At 37.1% G+C, this 24,171-nt stretch overlaps 2 protein-coding genes across 4 annotated transcripts; one reads left to right on the top strand and one right to left on the bottom strand.

The window, feature by feature from the left end:
- Positions 1-1,013: 1,013 nt before the first annotated feature.
- LOC141900334 (serine/threonine-protein kinase S6KL-like) lies at positions 1,014-6,262 on the bottom strand. Of its 2 annotated transcripts, XM_074787179.1 has the most exons (14): positions 6,094-6,262; positions 5,578-5,772; positions 5,277-5,360; positions 4,970-5,038; positions 4,818-4,890; positions 4,627-4,734; positions 4,506-4,546; positions 4,368-4,395; positions 4,191-4,280; positions 4,024-4,112; positions 3,731-3,943; positions 3,555-3,647; positions 3,278-3,294; positions 1,014-2,854 (listed from the first exon to the last, which is right to left on the bottom strand). In XM_074787179.1, coding segments are annotated over exons 1-14 (1,185 nt in total). In that variant the 5' UTR covers positions 6,178-6,262; the 3' UTR covers positions 1,014-2,853. The 2 variants fall into 2 exon arrangements, with proteins under 2 accessions (XP_074643280.1, XP_074643278.1); XM_074787177.1 differs by lacking the exon at positions 3,278-3,294 and having other exon boundaries at positions 1,015-2,854.
- A 2,508-nt stretch (positions 6,263-8,770) lies between these two features.
- LOC141899655 (LHFPL tetraspan subfamily member 7 protein-like) lies at positions 8,771-21,404 on the top strand. Of its 2 annotated transcripts, none has more exons than XR_012618640.1 (3): positions 8,771-9,181; positions 16,873-17,390; positions 20,522-21,404. XR_012618640.1 is itself a non-coding variant. In XM_074786084.1 (3 exons), exons 1-2 carry the CDS (start codon positions 8,818-8,820, stop codon positions 17,127-17,129), a joined length of 621 nt encoding a protein of 206 aa, XP_074642185.1. In that variant the 5' UTR covers positions 8,771-8,817; the 3' UTR covers positions 17,130-17,149; positions 20,522-21,404. The 2 variants fall into 2 exon arrangements, 1 of the variants encoding a protein (XP_074642185.1); XM_074786084.1 differs by having other exon boundaries at positions 16,873-17,149.
- Positions 21,405-24,171: the final 2,767 nt, after the last annotated feature.

Raw genomic sequence — 24,171 nt, 5'->3', positions numbered from 1 at the left:
TTCTCAGATCAGAATTGTAATGTCAGCGTTACAAGATTTTATTTCATCATGTTTTATATAATTCTGGTTTTAAACATACACCTGCAATTTCAAAATTCTATCATATTTAGAACTGCGGAATTTTTTTCGATTGTAGGATCGCCGAAATATGCAGTATTGTCCTGATGTCGGATTACAGATCTTATTGCTGCGAAACCACGGTATCGGTACTCGCGGTTCATCAAGGAGACAGTTCGTCTCCAAGTACGGCTGGTTGTGGTCTATCGTTGTCTGCCAAGTCTTGGAATTGCTGCAAACTTGAAGTTTCTGAAAATGGATCTTCGAGATATCTGTGTTTTGATTGTGATCTGTTTTGGACCTTTAAGGGTCACAATCGCATGTTATTAGGCCAAATGAAACATGTTTAGAATAATGCAACAGCATCTGCTTCATCTCTACTAGTCATCTCAAATTAGAGACAGAGATGATTGCTCGTAGTTATTAAGCCTTGGTTGCACTTACCAATGACGTCGCGCATTTGGCCAGCTTCAACCTCAGCTTCGATATCCAATTCGACATTTGAAAAAGATTGCAAGATATTATTGTTGATATCCACGTCGTCTTCTTCGTCCGACCACAATGGGATAGAATCACCCTCAATGTTTCTGTACCGGCTAATGTGGTTCGTCGAGGGTGCGAGAACTGGGCCGAGAATATAATTATCTCTTACGGCTCTGCAGATCTGACAAGCGGCGCTTTCCAGGCAAGCTATGACCTGGTGGTTCCAGTCCCGTCGATGTTCGAGAAAATCGTTAAAACGGCTTTTTGCCGAACCCATCGACGAATCTGAAACTTTTTAAGACTTAGCAACGCGTGGAAACTGTTGCCAAGAAAACGACCCATGATGCTTTTCTTCAACTCGGGGCAGCCGTGATTTCAGACATTCCCTTATGCCATGCCACCAAACGAAAAAACAACGATAGCACATAGTTGATTTTGTCTTCGATTTTTTAATATTCAATATATGAAACAAAACATCAAATACCAGCTAAATGCACGATGTCATTCATAGAGAAGGAAATATATACAGCAAATTCTCTAACAGATTGTACCAGTCATTTGCATCATAAAAGATCATTTCGATGTGACAATAAACATTGATACAGGATGTAACAAGTGTAACATTTATAACTTTGTAACATACATAAAACATGCCAAATACTATCAAGACATAATTGTGAAATTGGGTTGCTCTCAGTTGAAACCAGAAAATAATTTTGAGAGGAGATAATGAAACAAATCAGACCGGATATCTTATATGAGCTCTTATAATCAAGATAATTGTTTTACATGTACATCTATTTTGGCAAACACATCTACGATCATAGCAAGACAGTTCTCAATTTCAATTCCTTATGGGAAGAATTTTTTCTCGATTTCCAAAACGGTAAATTAAATGGACGGAAAACAATTAAATACAAATTTCATACAAAATTAGCTATAAATGAACCAAAACTGTGTAAACTAAAAAGTCATACTTCAACTTATAACCTCTTTCCAGTATCATAAATCCTTACAAATATTGAAATATTGAGCGAGTTATTTAGGTAAATACCAAAATATTAACTACATTAGTAGTACGTAATAATTAAAGTTGTAACTCATCATCTACAAATTATATCTACAGCAAACTACATGCAATTAAATACCAGTAAATAAATAACATGTAATGATAATAAATGTCTATTGCAAACATGGAGGGAATCAAAATAAAGTGCAATTACTAAGTGCTCAATATATCGGCATAACAATGGACGAAATTGCAAACACGATGTCTGAAATAAAAGAAGCAGAGCTCTATAGTTGGAAGGGTGTAGTTTCAGCATTAGGGTTGAGCACAACCCGTTAATTTAAATATCGATCTACACAATAAATATACAACTATGATCATAAAATATACATTTGATTTTCATAAAAGTACATCATCCTGATGAAAAACGTTTTTCTTTAAAAAACATTCAAAATTGAGAAAAATATCACATATCATACTGGTTTAATAGCTGAGATGTCAAAATTAGACCATGATTGGTAGCATGTTGCATTGTTCAATTCTATAATAACTGAGTCTATATGACTCTGGGAAGATGATAATATTGAGCATTAAACACCAAGAGATCAAAGATTTGTCATTATATCAAGTGAAATTATTCAAAATGTACTAGATCAATATTAGGAAGAAAGAGTAAGTTCCTTCACAATTATAACATGACTTTAATTCAAAGAAAACAACACCTTTGTATTATACGTTTCAACATCTTGTATCAACATAGTTTCACGATCCCATTCAAAGTTACACATAAGTACTAATGTCTAATACACTTGCAGCAACATGTGGAAACTGTATGAAAATACTACACCCCGAAATATAAATATGTAAATTTTATAAAACATGCAAACAACCATTTATGCTCGAACATCGATGAATACTGACGATGAATTACTTCGTAAACACATGCTAAAATTTCTTAAAGGATCGCTGTTTCAATTAGCCTTTGAAACAGTGAGTCTAATGACGAGGGACATTGACCGTGATTGTATGATATTCCCAATCTGATAATTGAAGATGATCTGACCTAAAACCTGTGTTGAATTGAATATCGATAACTGATTCCCGCTAATAGTTGATGTAGATTGATTTAATCACTGATGATCAAACGCAGTCAATAATCCAATAGCATCAACTGGGTTTTCACTATTACGACAAACATTGACATCATAATACAGATGGTATGGCACACAATGTAGAACTTAACATCCCCATGTATCACACAGAATCCAACGAATCTCGCGAAGTTGAAAAGTAGCGAATATCTTTCTGCAAAATCAAAAATATATTACAAGGCGTTTAGTAGATAATCATAATTTCATCTGATAAGAATCTATAAGACATATCGGAACATCTTGATATTCATGTGGATAGATTGTATGATATAGATAAATGAAAGTATCCGATGTATTGATTATTTCATACGAAAAGCAGAATTTCAGATGCCAGGTTGATTTGATAATAGGTACAATTGATTTCATGAAATTAAAGATAATGTAATCAAGTTGTAGTATAAACAAATAACTGCAGTATAAACAGATCAGAAGAAAAAAATCTAAAATGCACTATATATAACAAAACAAAACACTTCTCACTGAAATGACTAATTAAATAAAAATTGATTCTAATAGCACACAGTATATGGTCTATAGAAAGCGTGCATTTCATTCATGCAAGTTTCAATACACTTACCACAAAGGCCATGTTACCTACATAGACATAAATCAATATTGTATGCGCATGAAGAAGGGACATACGTGGAGGTGAAGGGGTTAGGAGAATAACAGGAACAACAGGAGATCGCAAAAATAATCATATCTATGAAGCCACATATATTTTGAACAAATTTTGCAAAATCTTAGTGCCAATAGAATAACTTTCATAAGATAAAACGATGTGAATCAACACAAGACCAAAACCATTTCATGACAAACAAGTGCAACTAAGAAATATATGAAATATTGTCTACCTGTGAGTTACGTCTCTGTATGTGACTGCGGAGATAGTCTTCACCAGGAAAGAAGTTAAAGCCATTACTTGTAATAAGCTGTCTTGGAGATATCTAAAACACAGAAAACTTGCTTCGTTAACATCAAGTGTTTTTGTATAGCGATAAAAAAACGCAATAGTTAAAATTGTACTTACAAGCTTTTCTCGAACGGAATCAAAATTAAGATCTTTGAAAAAAGGCTGCCGTTGTAGCAGGGATAAGGATTTAGTACGATAGTTGGGATCTTTCACGAGTAGTTGTTCGACGGCGCAGCGAGCTTCCCAACTTAGATAATCAGGAGCATCATAATCGCAGCCGGCCATCATTACACGCATATCTTTATGGTTCGATGCACCGGTGACTGGATACTGAAACAAACAAGCCACATCGAGTCTAAATGTCTGGTAAAGGGTTAAGAACCAAGGAATAGAAATCAGTTCATGGTTACCTCGCCAGTTAGAAGAATATACATTAGTACTCCTAGCGACCACCAGTCTACTGTCCGACCGTAAGGTTGTAGTGATAGAATCTCAGGAGCTTAAACAAACAAAATTCAATTTCAATCATTTGAATAAAGATATGAACGATAGTTTCATCATTGTCTTACTAGCTTACCGATATATTGTAATGTTCCACAGATTGTTCGAGTACGTTCATTTCGTTTTAGCCATTTAGCTAAACCAAAGTCTGTCAGCTGTAAATGCCCTAAATAAAAAGTACAGGGTATTCTATCAATAATTCTTTTCAAATTCAAGCCATTAGAAATTATATAAATCTTCAAAATCAACACACCTTCTTCATCGATGAGTATATTTTCTAACTAAAATTGAAAAACTAGTGAGAGTAATTTAATGAATTCAAGAACTTAAAAGATAACGTGAAAAAAAGATGAAAATTTTAATATGTACATTATTTCAAAGAAATATTCACCTTTATGTCCCTGTAAACAACTCCAGTGTTGTGTAAGAAGTCTGTAATAGCAAATATCTATTAACAATACATCTTCTCATAGGTCAAATACACTATTGAATAACTAGAATTTGTACATTACCGATAACTAGAGCTAGTTCAGCGATGTAAAGCTTGACTAGATTCTCAGGAAATGCACCATGATATTGCCAGAGAGTAAACAGTTCACCATTGGGAACATAATCTGATACTGAAATAGAGAGTTCATTCTCAGATATATTCGGATACATTTTTTCCCAAATAACTCATCGTTGGCCATTATTGAATAAATACCTATATACAATAATTTCCTGCTCTGCCAGTACCAATGCGCTTTCACGATAAATGGATGATGTCCCACCATGTACTGGAAAGAAAATAATTATAGTAATATTCAAATGTATTCAACAGTTCTAGAATGAGTGAATCATCTATACTAATACTACCTGAATAGTGGCTTCATCTTTGCTTTGTTTCACTGCTCCTTCAATGATGACCTGGGATTTCACTAGCACCTAGATATAAACCAACAATTGTAAAGCACCATTGAACGAAGATACCCAACCCTGGATAGTGACATATCATTCAGAACTATGATAGTCTCCAGTTATGGGGTTTTTGGGGTCACAAACATCTAAACCTATGTACCTCCAAACTAAGCAGCAGAATATCACAGAAAAACAAGTGTCTACAATCAATTAATGGACTATATATACCGTCAATTATTATCCAACAAATCAGACAAAATTCTACCTTAACTGCATAGATTACTTTGTCATCTTCACGTCTGACTTTGAGAACATTACCAAAGGCTCCTCGTGCAATGACATCTAAAACCTGAATAATATACAATCATTATATTTTACATAGTGGAAACATTTTCACGTTTGCTTAAAAATATGGTGAAGGATTAATGGTTTAGGGATAGAAGTCCTATGCTTTAAGTATGAAATATGAATAAGGATTTCTCCAACCTGTTATTTCTATATCAACCCCTCTGAAAAGGAACTACCCATTTAAAAAGAAAACTGCAAATGGAGCACACTGGAATTACCTCAAAATCTTCTAAATCAATGTCAGATTTAATTCTATATTCAGGAAGAAAAAGGCCTTCTAAAAGCGGCACAGGCCATGCGGTTTTAGTAGCAGCATAAGGATCAGCGAGAGTTGTTTGATGAACTCTTCGTCGAGACGCTCGATTCCATCTTCGAACAAATAATTCAGTCGCAGTCTCTCTGTCTATATGATCCTAGAAAACACACCGAAATAGTCTCTATTATCAAAATCAACAGCGATGCAGGTAATAAAATCTATTCATAAAAACAATAGGGCCTTTTGCCAAGCGTTGCACGTATTTGAAGTTGGGGGGAGAAAAGTAGCTTTAATTACATTCAAGAACATACAATATCGATGATCTAAGCAACTATTCACCATGTTTACCCTCAAACTTCAAATACGAGCCTCTGTGCTTATAGGAGCAATAATGGGCGTTGACAGAAAATGTTTTCTTTCGATAATTAGTTGATTTAAGCATTTAGAAGCTGTTCGTTTAAAAACGACGTATGCCTACCTGGGACCGGGTTCTGCTCAGCCTTTTGGCTATCTTTTGAAACGGTTTACCAAAATCTAGGTTTTTGCTTTTTGCGTTCCCCATTTCTGTATAGGGAAGCCATCTAGCCTGGAAAACTACGTAAAAGATGGAATATCTCTCTCGGTGAGTAATAGACCACCATGTTTGTTTTCGCTGTCAAGGGTGAAGGTTATTTCAAATGCAATAAAGACAGAAATTGTGGAGCTCAATCCAATTCAATTTACTTTATTATATCCATTCAGTAAATTTATGTTTATGTTTTTAAACACCTCCTATATATGGAATACCTCAAGGGCCATACGACTTACGAGTTACCATACCTATACATAAATACTCCTATACATAAAGTTTTAGCTATAAATACAAAACTAATTGAAATTTGGATTCGAAATGTTTGTAATATCGGAGTTGGTGATGATATTTTCATTAAAAACGGCTATCGGCGTTCACACGTATTTAGAACTATTTCATCGTGATAAATGATTATGATCGACGACACCCTCTGATGACAACACCTCATACCCCTATGTTACACAATTTAAGTTTAAAATGCTGTTTACTCTCTCCCACGGTGATTTGGCGTCAGTCTTTAATGCTTCCACGCTTGGAGAATCATTTCAGTCCACAGTGTGCGGTTGTACCATTGGTACACAAAGAAATCATATCAAGATATTTGTTACATCTACATAAAAGTGTACTGAGTAGCTGAACGATTTGATAAGTTCACATGCGGCGCGATCAACAGTGGCCGGCATCACCGGTAACATCAGCATCCATGGCCATTTGGTGAACATACGGCATTCGCAGAGCTGCGTTGAAGACATGTCCTGCAGTGCTACCCAGATGTACAAAAACATTGCTATAAATTACTGCCAAATGTTACTGATATTAACGCGCCGCAATTCTGCCAATAACGTTTACTCATAAAATAGGTTCGTTGTGATTCTTGTGGAAATGATATTGTTGTCGTAGGGTCAAAATTTCTTCTGAAAGAAAATAGCATTCTCGATCTCAAGGGAACTGTAATTGCCACGCTGATGTCAGCAGATGAAAGGCTGCATCGGTGCGTGGTATGAAGTTATGCCGGGTACTTACTTAATGGGCATTAATTACCATTACCGAAAGGGGTGACCAGTTTCATCGGGTTTACACCAAGTGTCAATACTATCGATACTGTAATCGTTTCCCCAAGGAGCTGCAGATTGCCTGTGAATGTCGAGTATGTTATTCGGTCAGTTTTGTATAACGTAATGAAATTACTTTGTATCATTTATACGATGGATTAGATCACCTAAGTCCTAATGTTCTGGGGATTAATCACACTAGTGTCCGTACCACTTACCACATCGGTATCCCAAATTAGATGCAATAACTATTGAATGCAGGGACTCGGCGAAATAGCGAAAATATTATCTCAGCCGCGGCATCCCTTGAGAGAATAAAACAGTTTAAAAATTCGTCTTGAAACGAATTAGTTAAATTATATTTTGACAGCCTAGTCCCATTTGCGCTCTCAAAAACATTATCGGAGAAATGAATGCTAGACACACCATTCACAAAAATCCTACTGGTTTTGACAGATTACGCATAGAAAGGCGTCTGACTTCAGCGCTTTATATCTGAATACGTGAAGAAACGCAACAAGTTTAAATTGCTCATTGATATAGAGAACTTGGCGACAGTCGACCAGCGATGGCGACGCTCGGATATATTCAATGGCTGTTACTGGAATTTAATGCTTCATCGTGAAGAACTTAGCCATTATCATTCATCATCATAAATCATCAAAAGTCTAATTTGAACATAAACATGGGCATCACTTCGTCCCCCGTTCTAGATCAAATGATTCCAATTTCTAAATCCATGTTCCACATTTTGTGCCAAGTATTGCTTATTCAAACTCCAGAAATTTCATTAATATTTTGCCTTAAAAGGTCCAGAAAAGCCCCTCTCGCACTATGAATTGCAGAAATGCTCTTATGCTTTCGGTTGTATTAATTCTGATCCCCCTTTAAAAATTAAAAACATCCTAGTGACGCCCCTGATAAAAGACATAACATGACAACATATTACCGGATTCCCAAAGCTGAACTATTGTCTGGAACTACATATTCCAATGTTACGGAATTCTTAAAAAAACTGTGGCCCATACTGTTTTTTCTTCTCGCTTATCATAGAATTTAGTAGGCACAATTAATTGTGGTATACAGAACAAATTGCCCTAAAGGATTGGCGTGAATATTTCTATGAAATAGTTCACCAGCTTTATGTATTTTACGCCATTGATAGCATTATAGGAAACTAATTTGTGCATTTGCGTCATCTGTATATATTTGCTGTTTTTGCCCAGCAGCACAAGGCCTTATCTCATCGATCAAACTCTGCAACCTAATCCCATGGCAATCCTGCGGACATTGACTACCAGTTCAGTACGTGATAAACCTATATAGGCGTTCATACCAGTTCGGTTGACGATTTTCGTTCATCGAATCCAAAGAAGGGTACTTTCACTGGAAATATTAAGATCGTTCAACTATCATTCCTGGTATATTCCCATCTGATGGTGGTGCAGGAATAATCAAGATGGCGCTGTAAACAGTATCGCGCTGCAAACAGTTCATCACAGAGCTTCAGTTGCGAATGCGACGCCAGTAGTAAGGTTATATTATTGGCGCGGGAGAAATGGTTTTCTAGAGTATTGTCATGGCTTCACCGATTGGAATATTATGGTCGCTCTTATCGACAATGGTAGCTGGGACATGTAGTTTCTCATTCATGCAACCGTACTGGTTTATCAATCCGGACACGTTACATGGACTTGGAGTTTACAGCTATTGCGCTAAAGAGGCTCGTTATAAACATTCAGAACAGTTTTGCATTATTTACGGTGGACATTTTGACTTTTCTCACTTCCCCTCCTCCGCTTGGCAAGCCGCTTGTGTGTTATACGGCGGAGGTTGTAACTTGTTGTGTATATGCGCCTTATTAGCCCTGATAACCTTGTGTGTACCAAAACCGATTGATAAGAAAATTGCTGTATGGACGGGATACATTCAAACATTGGCAGGTAAAAAAATTATTGGCCACATTATTGACGTGACAATTTTTACTCTTTAAACATCATTTGGATATATTTCTTTTAGATTTTTTTCCCAAATGTATTCGGAGTGTTCGCTCCATGCATGGTTACCAGACATCTGTTGTCATCCCATCATATCACAAATGTACTTCAATTAATACTCGTATACATATCATATACGTATAACATTCAGATTTAGACAGCTGTACACAACGGTGGATATTTATGAAGGCAGCTCTTTGTGCAAATTTACATGATATATTTGTTATCCGAATGTTAACATAAAGGGTCAGGTGGTAGTTACATTAATTAACATCAGTTACAGGTACCGAGTCTACTGTAGACCTGAAATTACTGTTTACGGACGTTTGGCGGCTACGAACCATGAAAACGTAACACGTTACAAACATCGAACGAAATCTCCTCGTAAAGTTAACTTTTAACCCGTGACTACGTTAACTATTCCATCATCGATGGTTTGTTAAAGATTTACATAAAACAGGTGTAAATAAAAACAGGTGGCTGAATTACTCAATCACTCAACTTCAATAGTTAAAGAGAACTTGTCGAAGAGGAATCTCTGCTTGAGAGGATTTACATTTCGGTGCAGAGGATTTGCTGTACAATACGTGGGCTCTTTTATAATGCTAGAGATTTCTCCTTACACCAGAGGTATCAACAGTATCTGGGGGTCCACCTGTCACAATGCTACAGAACTGCATGTCTATCTGACTAATCTGATTTCCAAAATAGAATATTGTCTGAGATATATATGAATAGTGAACCACTATATTTCTTCCCGCAGTCAACCATCGTGTATATCCTTATCCTTTTGTTCAATATAATCAATCTTATGGTTTGGTATAAGACGGGAAAGCGTAAATATTTGATTAGATATTTCTTATCGATGTCTGACCGTTGTAACGGATATTCAATAATTCAAATGTGACGGCTCGCAATTTAATCGTTCATCAACAAAACAATAACCTTTCATTCCGTGATGGTTTAGATTATTCCCGATGCAACCGCGTCATTACATCAATAAAGTTGTACTTTAACCATGGACTGGAGTCATTAGAAATGATATCATGTTATTAATAATGATATCCAAGGACACGCAAACGTCGAAATGTGTTTTCGTTTTTGAGTTCAAAAGAAATTGTGTATTCTCACCTTTTGTATCTCGTGTCTGGTTTATATCATTATCGTTTCTACCCTGTCAGAATGATAAAAAAGATTACATACACCGATACTTAAAATTCCTTTAAACTTGATACATGAAAAGCAACCTGCTGTCATAAGTGGTTCTATCTGGAAACGTCGAATGAAGCAATTAAATAATAACGTGGTCCATTGGGAAATTTGTTTGAATAGAAAGGTACCGATTACAAATTTAGATGTTTAGTTTCGTTTGAAAAGTTCTAATCAGTGAAATTGATTCTCTTGGGCGTATATTGCACAGTCTGCCTCGTATGCTTCCGCACAAATATACCCTGGAAATGTTATTAGACGATCAAATAAAGTCACGTTGCACTCGAAGCAACAGTTGTCGCAGTTAGAAACACTTATATATTTCCGCTTCACGTTTCAAGTTCCCGAGATACTGCCATCAGAGCACAAGTTCTGACTCGAAGTCACCCATTTCAAGTCTTCGAGCGGCACTTTACTGTTATCAAGTCGTTGACTATCTTACGCCGTATATCTCGGAGACGATCGATCCTTGCTTTCGGAAACTTGTCAGCTGTTCACGTCTAGATTCAGAGAATCTTAAGTCAAATACAGCATTATATAAATGTTCAGTATATAGACAATCTAAACATTACACAATATTAGATCTATGTGCGGTATTTAAACGTTGGTACGCTTTCATCCCGTGAGAGTATGTGAATGTAATTTCCGAGCTATAAAACGCAAAATTCCCCGACACATCTCTCACATCTAAAATCCATTTTAGATTGCCATGAAGCAAGTAGCGTTCAGTAAGCTATCTAAAGAATTCAGTCGTTGAAAAACAACGATTTAAGGTTCGAAAAACCGCGTGATACAATTTATCCGAGATTGAATTATAAAAATTTCAACGTTTATCGCAGAACGACGATGAACCGGTCTAGAATATCGGCTAACGTTTTAATCGCCTTGCGGATGGTTTCCTGTGGGTGTTATTCCGATGTCGATACTAAATCTACTGTCATCGATGATTTGCTCCGGGAAAGCAATTAACCGACTAAATTGCCCATTACATTTGTGGAAACTGTTGATACATGGGACCAGTGAATGTTTGTCTCTCTGTCAACTGAAATCAAGAGGAATTTCATCTGAGTGATTATTCTGAGCAGAACAAATGAAATCATGGCAATTCTAACGGGTCCTGTCCCACCGTAAAATTTCCATCGACCAACAAAAACCCATTCTAAATACAGTTTTATGATCTGAATATTCGGTGAATCGTCCTCGGTGGAAATTGAAGTATTCGGTGCAGTTTAGTAATTAATAATCATTGCTGTCGAATTGCCGCAGAATAAATTGTTTGCAGTTGACAACATGTTTGTTTGGCATATTTACTCCCATCCCGGTCACGTGATATATCATGCAAGAGCAGACACCACAAAACACTTTTGCTGGTGGAAAGCACAAATATTGGCCGATACACCAATTAACACGAACATTACTACGGGCAAAGGATAAGAATGAGGGGGACACATTGAGAACCTGAGTGGTAATCTCGTTTTCGCGTATACGACATCAATCGCGACTGTTAAGTGGTATCAACAAGCCCAAAGAGAACCTTCTAGACCTGTTCGTTCAATTTTTCTCATTCGCGGCAATGTAATATATTTGCTTGTTTTGGGAAACGTCTTGTATATAAATGTTCCATCCATTTCGTATATACTCGAGTAGATGCAACAGGTCCTGGAAACTGATGTATTTGTCTCGTGGGACACGATACTAATCATAGCTATTGTATCAGCTCGCAGCTAATAATGATAACTCCTTCAATCATGTACAATTCACAGTGACACCAGTTAATCAGAATACATGGTACTAACTAGACAATATAATCTCAATTGCTTCTGTAGCAATCACGGTTGTCATTTAGACGCAGTCGTATCCTAATGTCTGTAATGGGTAGATGCCAACATGTTCCCCGGTATACGCGTTTCAATGGCAGTCCTTAATCAGGCATAAACTCATCAACGACATTTTCCCTCCTGAATACATCTACGATGAATACTTCGATGTTATATATAATTACAGACACGAATATCAGATAGAAATATAAAAGTGGCACATTTTTTGCTGATACATCGGGGTGGACGCTCGCGAATGATACTCTGTCTTAGCACGTTATTGCCGAAGCTGTTTGGCGACTACTGGTGTTGGCAACTCGCATGTAACTCGCCATTGAATAACTGATCATACGCGTCATGGTTGCGTGATAGAAAATATACCATAGAAAGTGATTTCTCTGTATTTCGTGAAAGAGATATATTGGTGTATCCAGCAGCGGCAAGTATATATGGTACGTTCTCAAATCCCTCTTGTCGACCTCTGGCTAGCCAATAAAATCATTATGAAGCAGTGGGCGTATTAACAATTTCTATATTCCAGAACTCGTCATCGTGTCAAGCTACGGGGTAAATTCCATACCGAAAATTGGAATGAATAAAGAGAATTTCAGCATCCAAATTGAAAATGGAAATATATCCAGTGACATTACAGTGTTCCTATACGGGACGTATATTAGCAGAGTGGAAACTAGGCTTATTAGAAAACATTGCTAAACAAAATCGAAAAACGGATCTTTTGATCGCCTCGAGCAGCGTCGAAACTCGATGCAAATATGCTTTTTAAGAAAATCCTTTGAAGAGAACGCGACCAAGAACGTCTGGCACTGTCGGAAAATACACAAGGTTCAATAATATGTCGTTCGTGCCCTGCAAGAATTCAATATGTTCCAATATATCCAATTAAATGTCGCATACCGCCTGGGAAGATGTTCTTACCGTTTATAGTAGTTTCTCACAACGAACAAGATCAGTAACTATATACACATGTATCATTGAATCGTTGCTTGGGAATTGGATTATTTCATTAATACGAAAATATCCTTAACTTTATCAAACCAACTGTAATAAAAAACTGAAATTCTGGCACATTTTCTTCCTTTTTTCATTCAGTATCCGACAGTTTTCCCGTTTGTATTCATTTCCGTGTCTTTTGATAACACACGTCGGAAGTCACTCGTTCCGCCACGTGATGATACGACGTATTATAACGGTTTCTGCTCATTTTCATGTCTCGATTGTTTTCTATGAACCGTGTAATTTTTTCGTCTGTGTAATACTGTGTGCCTTTGTCTCCTGACTCAGAATAAAAATGGATCGGATATTCGACTTCGGGTTTTGTCGTAGTTTTATTGTCTTCTAAATCCACTCTGCGCATCTGTTTGCCATCAAATTGAACAGCATCGATGCGCAAATCACAGCCTTAATTAATTCTTCATGTATGTTTATTAGCGCAATGAATGAGCAGCCTGAGATCCACGCTCTGTCGTGCATGAAATACGTAAAAATGACAATGAATATATCCGATTATTTCTTGGTTAAGATTAAGCTATCAGCCATTACTCATTCGCCAGCTCCATTTCATTCTGCCCTATCGGGCGAGTCCAGCACCTTCGAATCCCTGCCAGAGAACCTCTTTTTTTCACATGTATAGAGCATATCCATATTTCAGACCAAATATTCTTGGATTCTGTAAACCAAATAGGGCGGTGTTCAAACAGTAATTTGCATTATACCTCTCATAGTGGAAAAGTAATGAATGCGTTCATGTGATATTTCGAGATTTTCCGTGTGAGCAAACAATATTTCAATATAACTCGACCTGAGTTTGAGTGTGGAGAGTCGATGCACTGTAAACGCACCGGTCAGATGACGATATTAATGTGGGATGATCGACGCCAATAAGTAACCATAGCGAATGTTATACCAAGTGAAATACGACTGGCGATGTTTATTGGATTCATAATTCATGACTTGGTTTCAAAAGAGAAGCCATACAAAAACCCTTCACACGCTAAGAAGTTTTATTTTACACAATTGATCAAAGACGCGACATACGTAATGTTGCCTGGAGTCGGTGCTGGCGATGAATAGAATAATGTTTATTTATATGTTTATATAAGTGTAACATATTTATTCGTTATATGAAAAATGTAGATTTCACAGTCATTTACAACTTTCTACGCGGTTTTCAAACTTTCTTCGAAAACCTATCTTTAAACTGAATTTCATGTCATTGTTAAATGATGTTTGTTCTTTTTGTAGAAATGAAACCCTTTTTTAGAAATGATCAAGTTTCGTTTTTCATTTCAACCAGTGGTTGTATGCAGAGACTACTGGAATTGATTTTTGAAATTTTATCTGCAGTTTCTCGTTGGATGACTACCATTCCGGTTACTGGTATAGAATAGAGTCGTTCGACAAAGAATTTTGATTTCTTTTTACCCCAGCACATCGTGCGCTTCCACCGGGGAATATCGGTACTATTACAGGCGTCAGTACCATTATTAGTATAACCAATTCCGGGAGACACGGTGACAGAAGTTTCATAATATGCGAAACCTATCGATCAAATGCTATGTCACCAGGGAATTAAGGCGGATTAAAAAATACCGAGATATTTGAATGACTTATTTTGTCCGGATTTCGCTCCCGTGAGGATACGCTTCAGGAGAATCATCAAGCCATTCTGAGCGCAATTTGCGTAGAAGAATCAGGCGTATATGCATTTTGAACCCTTTTATGCGTTGTAACTGGAATCGAAGCTTTCACGTAATTGCACGCACTTCGCTAATTCGTGTAGTATACGGCAAGGTTTCTTACTAGAAGTGTTTGATTATGGAATAATTTGTACTGTAGGAATTAGTCATTGTTCCTGCGGTAGTCCTTGGCGTTTAGTTTTACAAGACAAGGGTGCTTAATAAACGTGCCCTTCTTTCCGTTTGCGTCTAGATGAAGAATAACAATTCAGCGATCAGAGGCGTATTTGTAATATTGGAATAACCGTCTTGAAATTGAGGGGGAACGTTCGACATTTTCTATTCGATGATAAGTTGTTAATTGGTCATGACTAACGCATGTTCTGATCAAACATTATCACGATTATGAACTGATTAGTAAGCTCACCAGATACGAATTTCTCAAAGCTTCACATTTTCTTCGTCACTAGCGCAACCTGACTATTTCCCATTCCAATGTTGGTATGCTCGGAGCTTCGATATTTCTCATAGGAAAAAATATTTCTTGTTGAAAAAAAAATTAATTCACTACCTGTATACGCAGATTTGTATTCAGAGCATGAATGTGGGGGTGTTGATCGAGCACATTTTGGAAGATTTTGAAATTCCTATCGTGTGTATATACGTATTTGCATGATTTATCAGGCGAGTTCTGACGTGGAAGCGTGAGATAATTCCAACAGAAAATATTATAATCTGTGATAATTCTATCTGGTTCGGGGTGTGAACAAGACGCCGAATATTGTTTTATCTTACGCTCAAGTAGACACCGGAGCCGCAACTTGCTGTGTTGTAGATAATTTCGGAAATAACGCGAAAGAAAGTTATCGTACACGATAAGGCTAAAAAACCCACATATTTCATAGAAAAAGAACTGGACTGCGCAAACGTTCAGGTATCCAGAGAGCGTTCTCACGACATCGCTCACAAACAGAAACAAATAGTAAAATTTACACTTCAGACTGCGGTGAATGAAGGTTAGATCAGTAATAAAACAGATCGAATTAACCACTAACTAATGCATCTTCACCCGTTTATCCCATTAAACATGACTAATTCACGCAGATATATACCCATGTTGAAGATGTCTACCTCGGCTTTGGCGCCTTTAACACATGTACCCAGGTAAAAGTTTGTTTATATTGCCCCTGGAGCTGTAAATATCGTAGTCTACCTATCACATTGACGGCAGTAAATAAAATCCACGATTTTGATTGAACAGCAACTTTTCTCAGTATATTTTGTAATGATCTAATCCTTCGACAGTAAAAAAAAGTTTTGGCGTCCTTGAAAAGATTAACTAAATTGCAAAAATGAGAATTTACTTGAATCTATTTATCGTTATCGGTATACCTATCTTCGAGTGCGTTAGGGAAGGGAATTATATTGCTGTATGATGGCTATCCATATTGAACACACCCATGTGTTTTAGCTGTACAGACACAAAAGTATGTTTTTTCGGTATTTACTTCATCTGACAGATTTTCTGGATTTTGATAAAATTGCGTAATATATTACGCAATTTCTGGAATGCTTGTCATTATGGAAATTCTTATCGCATTACCGGTACTACAACGATTTATTCGAATGGACCGTAATAGTATGGTCCATCTGTAGTTCAGGTGTTCCCGTGTTATTGCCCAGATGGAAAATCTTCCATTTTATTGACAAAATATCGGCATCAACCTGCTTTGCCACATGGCACACATTGAGATACGCATGTGTTTTTGAAATTGCGAATGTTTTCATAGAAAGCACTTAACGGATTATATTTTAATTTTACCAGTCTATAAAAGTGTTTGTGTCATGTGCTATGTAGATTGTGTTCAAAACCTATTTGCTTATTCTGACATGATATATATTTGTATATTTTCAGTGATGATTATGGTCGCAGGGTTGGTGATATATCCACTCGGACTGGACTCTAGATTTGTACAACGCCATTGTCCCCAAGCAACGTTGTATTCGGCGGGCAAATGTCATATTGGTTGGGGCTACATGCTGGCTATCATGGGCACCGCGTTGTCCATATTTTGCCCATTTCTGTCACATTATACAGACATGCGCGTTCATGACAGAATGGACCGATTCCAACAACAGACTATGCAGAGACCCTCATATAGATACGTGTAGCATATTGGCCGATAAACTCTGTAAATATATTTGAAAAATGAACCAATAGATGTGTAAATTACTTGTAAGAAATCTGAACCGGTTAAGGATGATGTAAAGTTTTTTTTCGTGAAAATTAATTTTTTTGCGATGTGAATGTCTGGCTTCAAAAGCCATTAATGTAAACAAAAGATAGTGGTTAATGCTGGAATGGATGGGCTGCTGTTGATAGAAAGACTTTGAGTTTATCTGCTGGGATGAAGCCTTTGCCGCGCCTGTGAGGTATGCATATTTTCAACTCATCGAAAATGAACACTTCTCACTTTCTTTATAATTTGAGTTCCTAACTTACTCGCTTTTTTCAAAACCACACTTTTTAATTAAATTATTCTGTGAATACTCGAATGAGTGCTACATACGTATCTAAGTGCATGATCTTTGCTCGAGCACTCCTTCAATTAACGACTATGAAGTGTTCCCTCATGTGATGAAAAAGCGTCTTATGCTCGAAATAATGTGCATGCCAAACGGCTTAACTCCTACGATTGTCGTATGCTGAGAAATATGATATTATGAATTCAGAAATACACCTCCAATGCTTCGGTTACATTCATCTATTTTTTTTGGTTTTCTCATGCGTGGAAGGGACTGTCTTGCGTGAAGATCGTTTGCGATATCTAATGGCAAACCCCTAAAGGGAATATTAGCATTTTCGAAGAAATCCCAGACATGCCATCACCCACATTTTGATGTTGTTTAGTTACTCAGAAACGTTCCTAACTGCACTACTGAATACACTTTTAGAGCTTGACACTGAAAGTAGTTCTCCCGACGACTGTATAGATGCTCCACAGTTTGTGTGGGTATTAATGGCTTGTACATTTAGAAGAGACCGGAGAGGTCCCTTTATGGGGCCCATTAACTCATTTCCCTCTTAGTGGTAATCTCATTGGGCGGTTACAGCATTCTAGGCATTACTGCACTACATTCATCCTGAGAACTACAACCAATATACCTGGACAATGTGCTTCATCACGAACTCACGAACTCGATATCGTTACTTAAGATACATCAGCACGCAAATATCGTGAAAGACTCATGTACCGCAATATAGGTTCAATATTTGCTTCCAGAACTCTGTTTCTCACGTCATGACATATATCAGAGTCTACTAGAGACCTTGTCTCTTAATGCTTTTCCCAACCGTGAACCCAACCTTGGACTGCACTGCATCGGCAACAGTTGTTTGTCATTGGTGATGCGTCACCATGCTAATTACCGCAAAAAGATTCCACTACGACACATCAGTTGGAATTTATCTTCATATGATTGGACTGATAGTTCCGACTGACGCCGAAATGTCGGTACTTGAGTCTACGGCAGACGCCACTTGATCTTGTTGGCCGTCACATGACCAGACTAATGGCAACAGCGACCTTTTTCGTTCGCAAAGATTGTCGTGGTAAGCGGAGATTAATGGCAAATGGGGATTTGATTGGATCAAAACATTTTGTCTGGTGATTAAATGTACTATGTGTCTAGGCTCGTTTTACCCCCATACAGATTGCTATCCAATATCTGGAGTTAAGCGGCCGCAAATGCTTAGCCTTGATTTCCTACTAAGTGTTATTCTATATATAACTTGAGTATTGCGCATAGAAATAATACGTCACACGAACAAATAAGGCTTTATCCATTTCACCTTGAGTAGGGATCAATTTGTCTTGCAGACGATCAAGATCAACAGGCCGTGGGAACAGTACCGTCCGCTTATTATGTATAGCCCTTGGGAATTTCTCAAATGCTGCTCCACTGCCTTAGTTCGCTGAAAGAATCATCGGTGATATGGGCCACAAAATATCAACACCAGCGATGTTTTCGAGAATTTGCCCACGCCATGTCATGATTTCAGCTGCCAATTCATTCCATGGTTTGGTGACATTTTCTTGAAATTTTTGTTTGCAAAATCTGTCTTGCAGATAAGGTAAACTACCTAGAGTTGCACTGAAAATATTTTGTTAATGGATTCATTGACCGCAAAAATAATCAAAGTTATGGTGATTCATTGTTTAATTGTGTTTTGATGAAGAGTCCTTAAGTGTTACATTCATTCGTGGATCCCTGACTCACGGCGACTTCGAGGAGCAAATTCAAATTGACGTTGATTTTTATTATCACGCTATACTATCGTGTACTGTATCGCAATCCCATTCGCTATGATAACAGCTTGGTTAAAACATGGTTAAAAGCGGGAGAAATTTGTTAGCAGATGGTGTACCTCAAATCAAAGATAACCATAATTAGATAACCATATGCAACTGCCATTGCGTGCTGCGATACGTCGTTCTGGTGCGAGGAGACCTAGTCAAGTATATGCGTGTCAAAAGGCTTCCCAAAATGCCCCTTGACCGTTTTTATGCAGCTTTACAGTCAATATTTCCTCACGTTTATATTCGAAATGATTCTAACATAAAACGCAGACATTGACGCCATTGAAAGTAAAGAATTAATGACGAATGTGTCGCTCGAACGAAATTGTCACGTGGCTTTTCTTCAGCATTGATACTTATACGTACTCGTGTTGAAAATTTGAAGAGTCGAAAAATTGTGGTTGATAATATTCATGAGTCAAGTTGGAATGATGCGTTATGACGAATAAGGCAAAACTCGTAATACTCGTAAAACTCGTTGAAGTGCCGGGTAGAAGTACCAAACTTACCAATATTCTCAGCGACGGACGTGAATTCAAATCTTGATATGAAATTTAAACTATCATTGATAATCGTGACATGCGTGCATTGTTGTGAATCACAATATTGTAAATCAAATTGCTTTTCGTTATTTCGTACGATACGAAGAGACTATCTGGATCAGTGATACATTTTGGGGAATGTACATCTTGTTCTGTCGAATCGATTGAATGAACTTTGTTGATGAATAAGATAAAGATTTTTCTCAACCGATCATTGATTGTGGTTATAAATTGAGTTCGAACATCCATTCAACTCATGTGATCCATAATAGAAGACGGTTATTGCCGTTTCGATTCCGAATTTGTAAATCCTCTGATTAGCAAAGAAAATCAACCAAATATAATGGCCGTGGAATCAATTTATTTATTGTCAAGCTATTGATCAGCAGTTGTTCAATTTCTTCGTTATATTTGCATTCGTCAAATATCAGAATGAAGTTTTGACAAATATTTTGGCGCCAGTCGCGTAGCTTGATTATCGAGAACAGTAACTAACGACAAATTAGGCATGACATTTGCTCTTGGTCGATAGTAGAAACGAGCCAGTTAAATTTATTCGCCTATCATTCAATGATATTTTATGAGCAATGGAAGTCACTTCTTAATCGTAATCACTGGTATAGCATATCACTTATTTATGATATTTTCTCATCCATTTCAGAAGGGATCAAACTCGGAAAGACGTTCGTGGTTGATGAACCAAAAATGAGATAATCATTTGACTGTTGCTGGTTCAGATAGAGATCGTCTGGGCGCCTGTTGTAACTGAGCCAATTTACTCTCATATTCAACCGGAAGTAATACGCAGACCTGTTGCTTGGGCATTTAACTCGAGTGATCTTCTGATTACATTAATCTACCTGCATTGCTGTGATTAACTTATGTTGCCAAGCAACTATTGTCAAGCGCGCTGAATTTGGACCATCCATCATGGACTGGTTGCCGCTACAATGACTTGTCGAGATTCATGCTTGGACGCGTTAAGTGCACTCATTTTTTTCTCAATGATGCAACCAGTCTTGATCAACGGGCGCTCAGGCGAAGGCGGCCAGGAAGGAACCGCCGTTATCGACAAAACTTGGTGACAACTATGGGTAATGGATTACAAGTGTCTAGCTATTCGGATGATATATGGGGCAATGCCATACAGAAATTCCGTATGTTCGTGTAAATATGAATCAATGTTACACGGAACACGGAGCCGGAAAAACATAAAACAATAAGTTGAAGATAGATTCGGGCAGTATTACGCCACATAATCTTACAGCGCCGTGGTGTTCTTATAAATAAATATCGAATTCTATTTAGAGTACGATGGAGTGTAGAGAATATTAATAATCATGCCTGAATGCTCGCCTTCGCATGTTTTATAAAGGCCTTCTTTTTTCTAATTCCGTGAGTGATGCTTTTTTCGACGGAGAATAGTAAGACGTCTTGTTAGGTCTAAAAATTTCTAGTTGAATCAACCATTGATCAGTGGTACTAGAAAAACTCGGCATCTATTAATACTACACCAGTGTATTCCTTCAATTTCTCTCCCTAACACTTGCTAAAAAAGACTTCTAAGCCAGTTTATAAATAGGGTAATTTTAATACAGAATGTACCAAATATGAAAAAAGTTATGCTTGGAGCGTGAAAACTATTCATTTATTTTTTGTATACCATGTTTTTAAAAATGTAGGAATTCTTATTGTTTTTCAGACTTTTTCATTTGTGACGATTCAATTATTAAAATCATTCTGCAATTCTTCCAGAAAATCATTTTACTTCAAAAATCAAATTTGAAATGATTAATTTTTTCAGCGTATACATTGAATGCACATAAAGTCTACATCACTGATCGGAAATAGATAGATTTTTGTTTACGTTGACAATGACGCCGAACAGATCCTGATTCTGTAAACGAGATTTCTGTAACGGGGACTATTAAGTACGTGATCGAGTTACAAATGGGTACAACTTTGTCCCATAAAATCTAATGAGCTCATGTCAACGACTCTAGTCTCCTTGCAACAGACCTTGCTACTAATCCGCGAGTCAGCTGCCTTATCATCAAATGTCTGGCGACTGTACTTATAGCCGTAACCTTTTCATTCGTCCTTATCAAACTCATTTCACGAAATCAAAATGTACGATGACGGTCGTTACGAGCGACTGTATTCAATATGAATTGGCGATCAGATATCGAGATATTTAACTAATGACGCTGGTTGAACTGTACTGCCTTCGATACTCCGGAATCATAAGCTCAAGTTAATCTGCCTGTTGCTGGCGACTGAAGTCCGGAGAACCGCATGTCTGTTGTAATCATGTCGTCCATTCTGTAATTGCTCGAGCTCGATATGCATCTCGTGTTTCACTACTCACCCTTAATCACATATAAATCAAGACAAATGACCAACCATTTTGTTTGTCGTCATCTTTTAGATGACCCAATGATCGGGCCAATCAATTGATTTACTAGCATCAAAGTAAGTAAGACCACTATCAGTTACAGAGTTTCGCAGTCACGTACATGGGAAATTGGTGGATTGTCGGTTGTCGCCAACTCTGTATCCAATGATTATGGACAATAAATCTACAAATATCCTTTGTATCTTGAAAGCGATTTTTCAAAAATGATTAGTTTCCTGTCAATACGATGTTGTAATAAATTAGAGTCGTTGTTCGACCGTCGAAATATTCACGGATGTTTTGATGCGTGCTGCATCGCTCTCTAAAGTGAGTACCTTGTGAATATATATGTATATAAGAATCACTCGTTAATTAAATTCACTTGTATCCATTTCACTTGATTCTGAATGAATGATAACGCGAATGTTTCATTTTATGGCGATGTGTATAACTACCTCGTTAGATGAAAAAAATGTACATGAAGAAAGTTTTCTTTCGTTTATCTTTATAAGTGTAGACTAGAAAAAGGAATAAAGATGAATACAGGCATTTAATGTGTATACACATTTCCGTTGCTTCATTTCTGTTCTATCTCGTTATGGATTCTTCAAACGAAAATTAGTTTGTTTTAAATTAACGTTGCTTGAGCTAGTAAAAGACTTCAACCGTTTATATCAACGCTGGATCTATTTTAGAAAAAAATCATGCATGCATCCTACATTGAAGAGAGATGTTTGTTTTATTAGTCAAGTTTAACTACCGCTCGTATGAGAATCAAGACTCTAACCACTTTGTGGATTACATTTCCGAAACACCTGTAGCGTAAGACGATAAGGGTTTCTGGCTAAATGCGGACAAACATCAGTGGTTTCATAATCCTTGTTTTATCAACATGATACGCAATACGCTTATATAAAATACGTTCCCGGTGAATTTCTTGTCTTAAAATTGTTACAGGTGGACTTTTTTTAAAAATTCTCAATTCTAAATCCACCCAAAGTTGGTTTGAATACGAGAATGAAGTATTAAGCCTCGATCAGGATTCCGGCTATTTATCTGGAACGCAGATAAAAATCCACTGTGTGGAAATAAGAAAATTTCAAATGGAAGATTTATCATTCGACGCATTAAATAAAAATGTCCCCTGTTTTTAATTTTTCGAAAAATAAATCTTGCTTTTGAAATCTTTCAATCAGTTTTTATCATATTATCTATTTTCCACTTCTGAGTGTGGCTGCTCTACGATTGAACTAGTTATTCAAGATAAATTAAATATTAATGACGAAACATACGACTCATATCACAACAAAAAATCATTCTTCTTTTACACAAACACGAGCGAACATCTTGTACCGAAACGAACGAATCATTATTCTTCGGATCTATTCTCGACGTTCGCCACCGGTAGCCACGTGAGCTAGCTAGTCCAAATCACCTGTTGCTAGGAGAAACTGTATTCATTACGCACAGTGTAGTTGATTTATTCGAGACTTTCTACCACCATCTTCTACCTAACACTTTCTTCATTAACAATCATCACCACAGTGAAAGACCTGCTTCATTTTTATCTGTGCTCTTTTCACGATGTTCATCTTTCGAGCCTTAATTCTATCTATCTGATGCCATAAATAAATATATAAGCTTATATATACACGGAAATCCCTCTTCGTATTTAAGAATTTCATGTTGGTGGTGGAATAGCCGGGAACACTATCTACATCAAGGTTACCAAAATCATTACAATCCAATACGTACAATTTTTTATGAATTTCGTAACTTCCCCGCAAAGCACGTCGGGCTGTGAACGTCGTGACGAGATATGAAATTATGTATATAGATTGTATGACCGTGTTTTCAGTTAACGGATATTTATCATGGCGGAGAATCAATTTACCAGCTTTAGATGGAATGAATGC

This window comes from Tubulanus polymorphus, chromosome 2 (genome assembly GCF_964204645.1).
Source record: "Tubulanus polymorphus chromosome 2, tnTubPoly1.2, whole genome shotgun sequence".
Classification (NCBI taxonomy): Eukaryota; Metazoa; Nemertea; class Palaeonemertea; order Tubulaniformes; family Tubulanidae; genus Tubulanus; species Tubulanus polymorphus.
Note: the sequence above shows the minus strand (reverse complement) of the source record. Positions and strands in the feature narration are given on the sequence as shown.

What these genes read in the sequence shown, in the direction of transcription:
- LOC141900334 (XM_074787177.1), bottom strand. Translation starts at nt 6,177, where the DNA reads ATGGGGAACGCAAAAAGCAAAAACCTAGATTTTGGTAAACCGTTTCAA. An exon ending in CAGGAAATTATTGTATATAG is followed by an intron (nt 4,735 to 4,817) that starts GTATTTATTCAA and finishes TCTCTATTTCAG; the next exon opens with TATCAGATTATGTTCCCAAT. An exon ending in ATATTCTTCTAACTGGCGAG is followed by an intron (nt 3,944 to 4,023) that starts GTAACCATGAAC and finishes TGTTTGTTTCAG; the next exon opens with TATCCAGTCACCGGTGCATC.
- LOC141899655 (XM_074786084.1), top strand. Translation starts at nt 8,818, where the DNA reads ATGGCTTCACCGATTGGAATATTATGGTCGCTCTTATCGACAATGGTA. An exon ending in ATACATTCAAACATTGGCAG is followed by an intron (nt 9,182 to 16,872) that starts GTAAAAAAATTA and finishes GTATATTTTCAG; the next exon opens with TGATGATTATGGTCGCAGGG.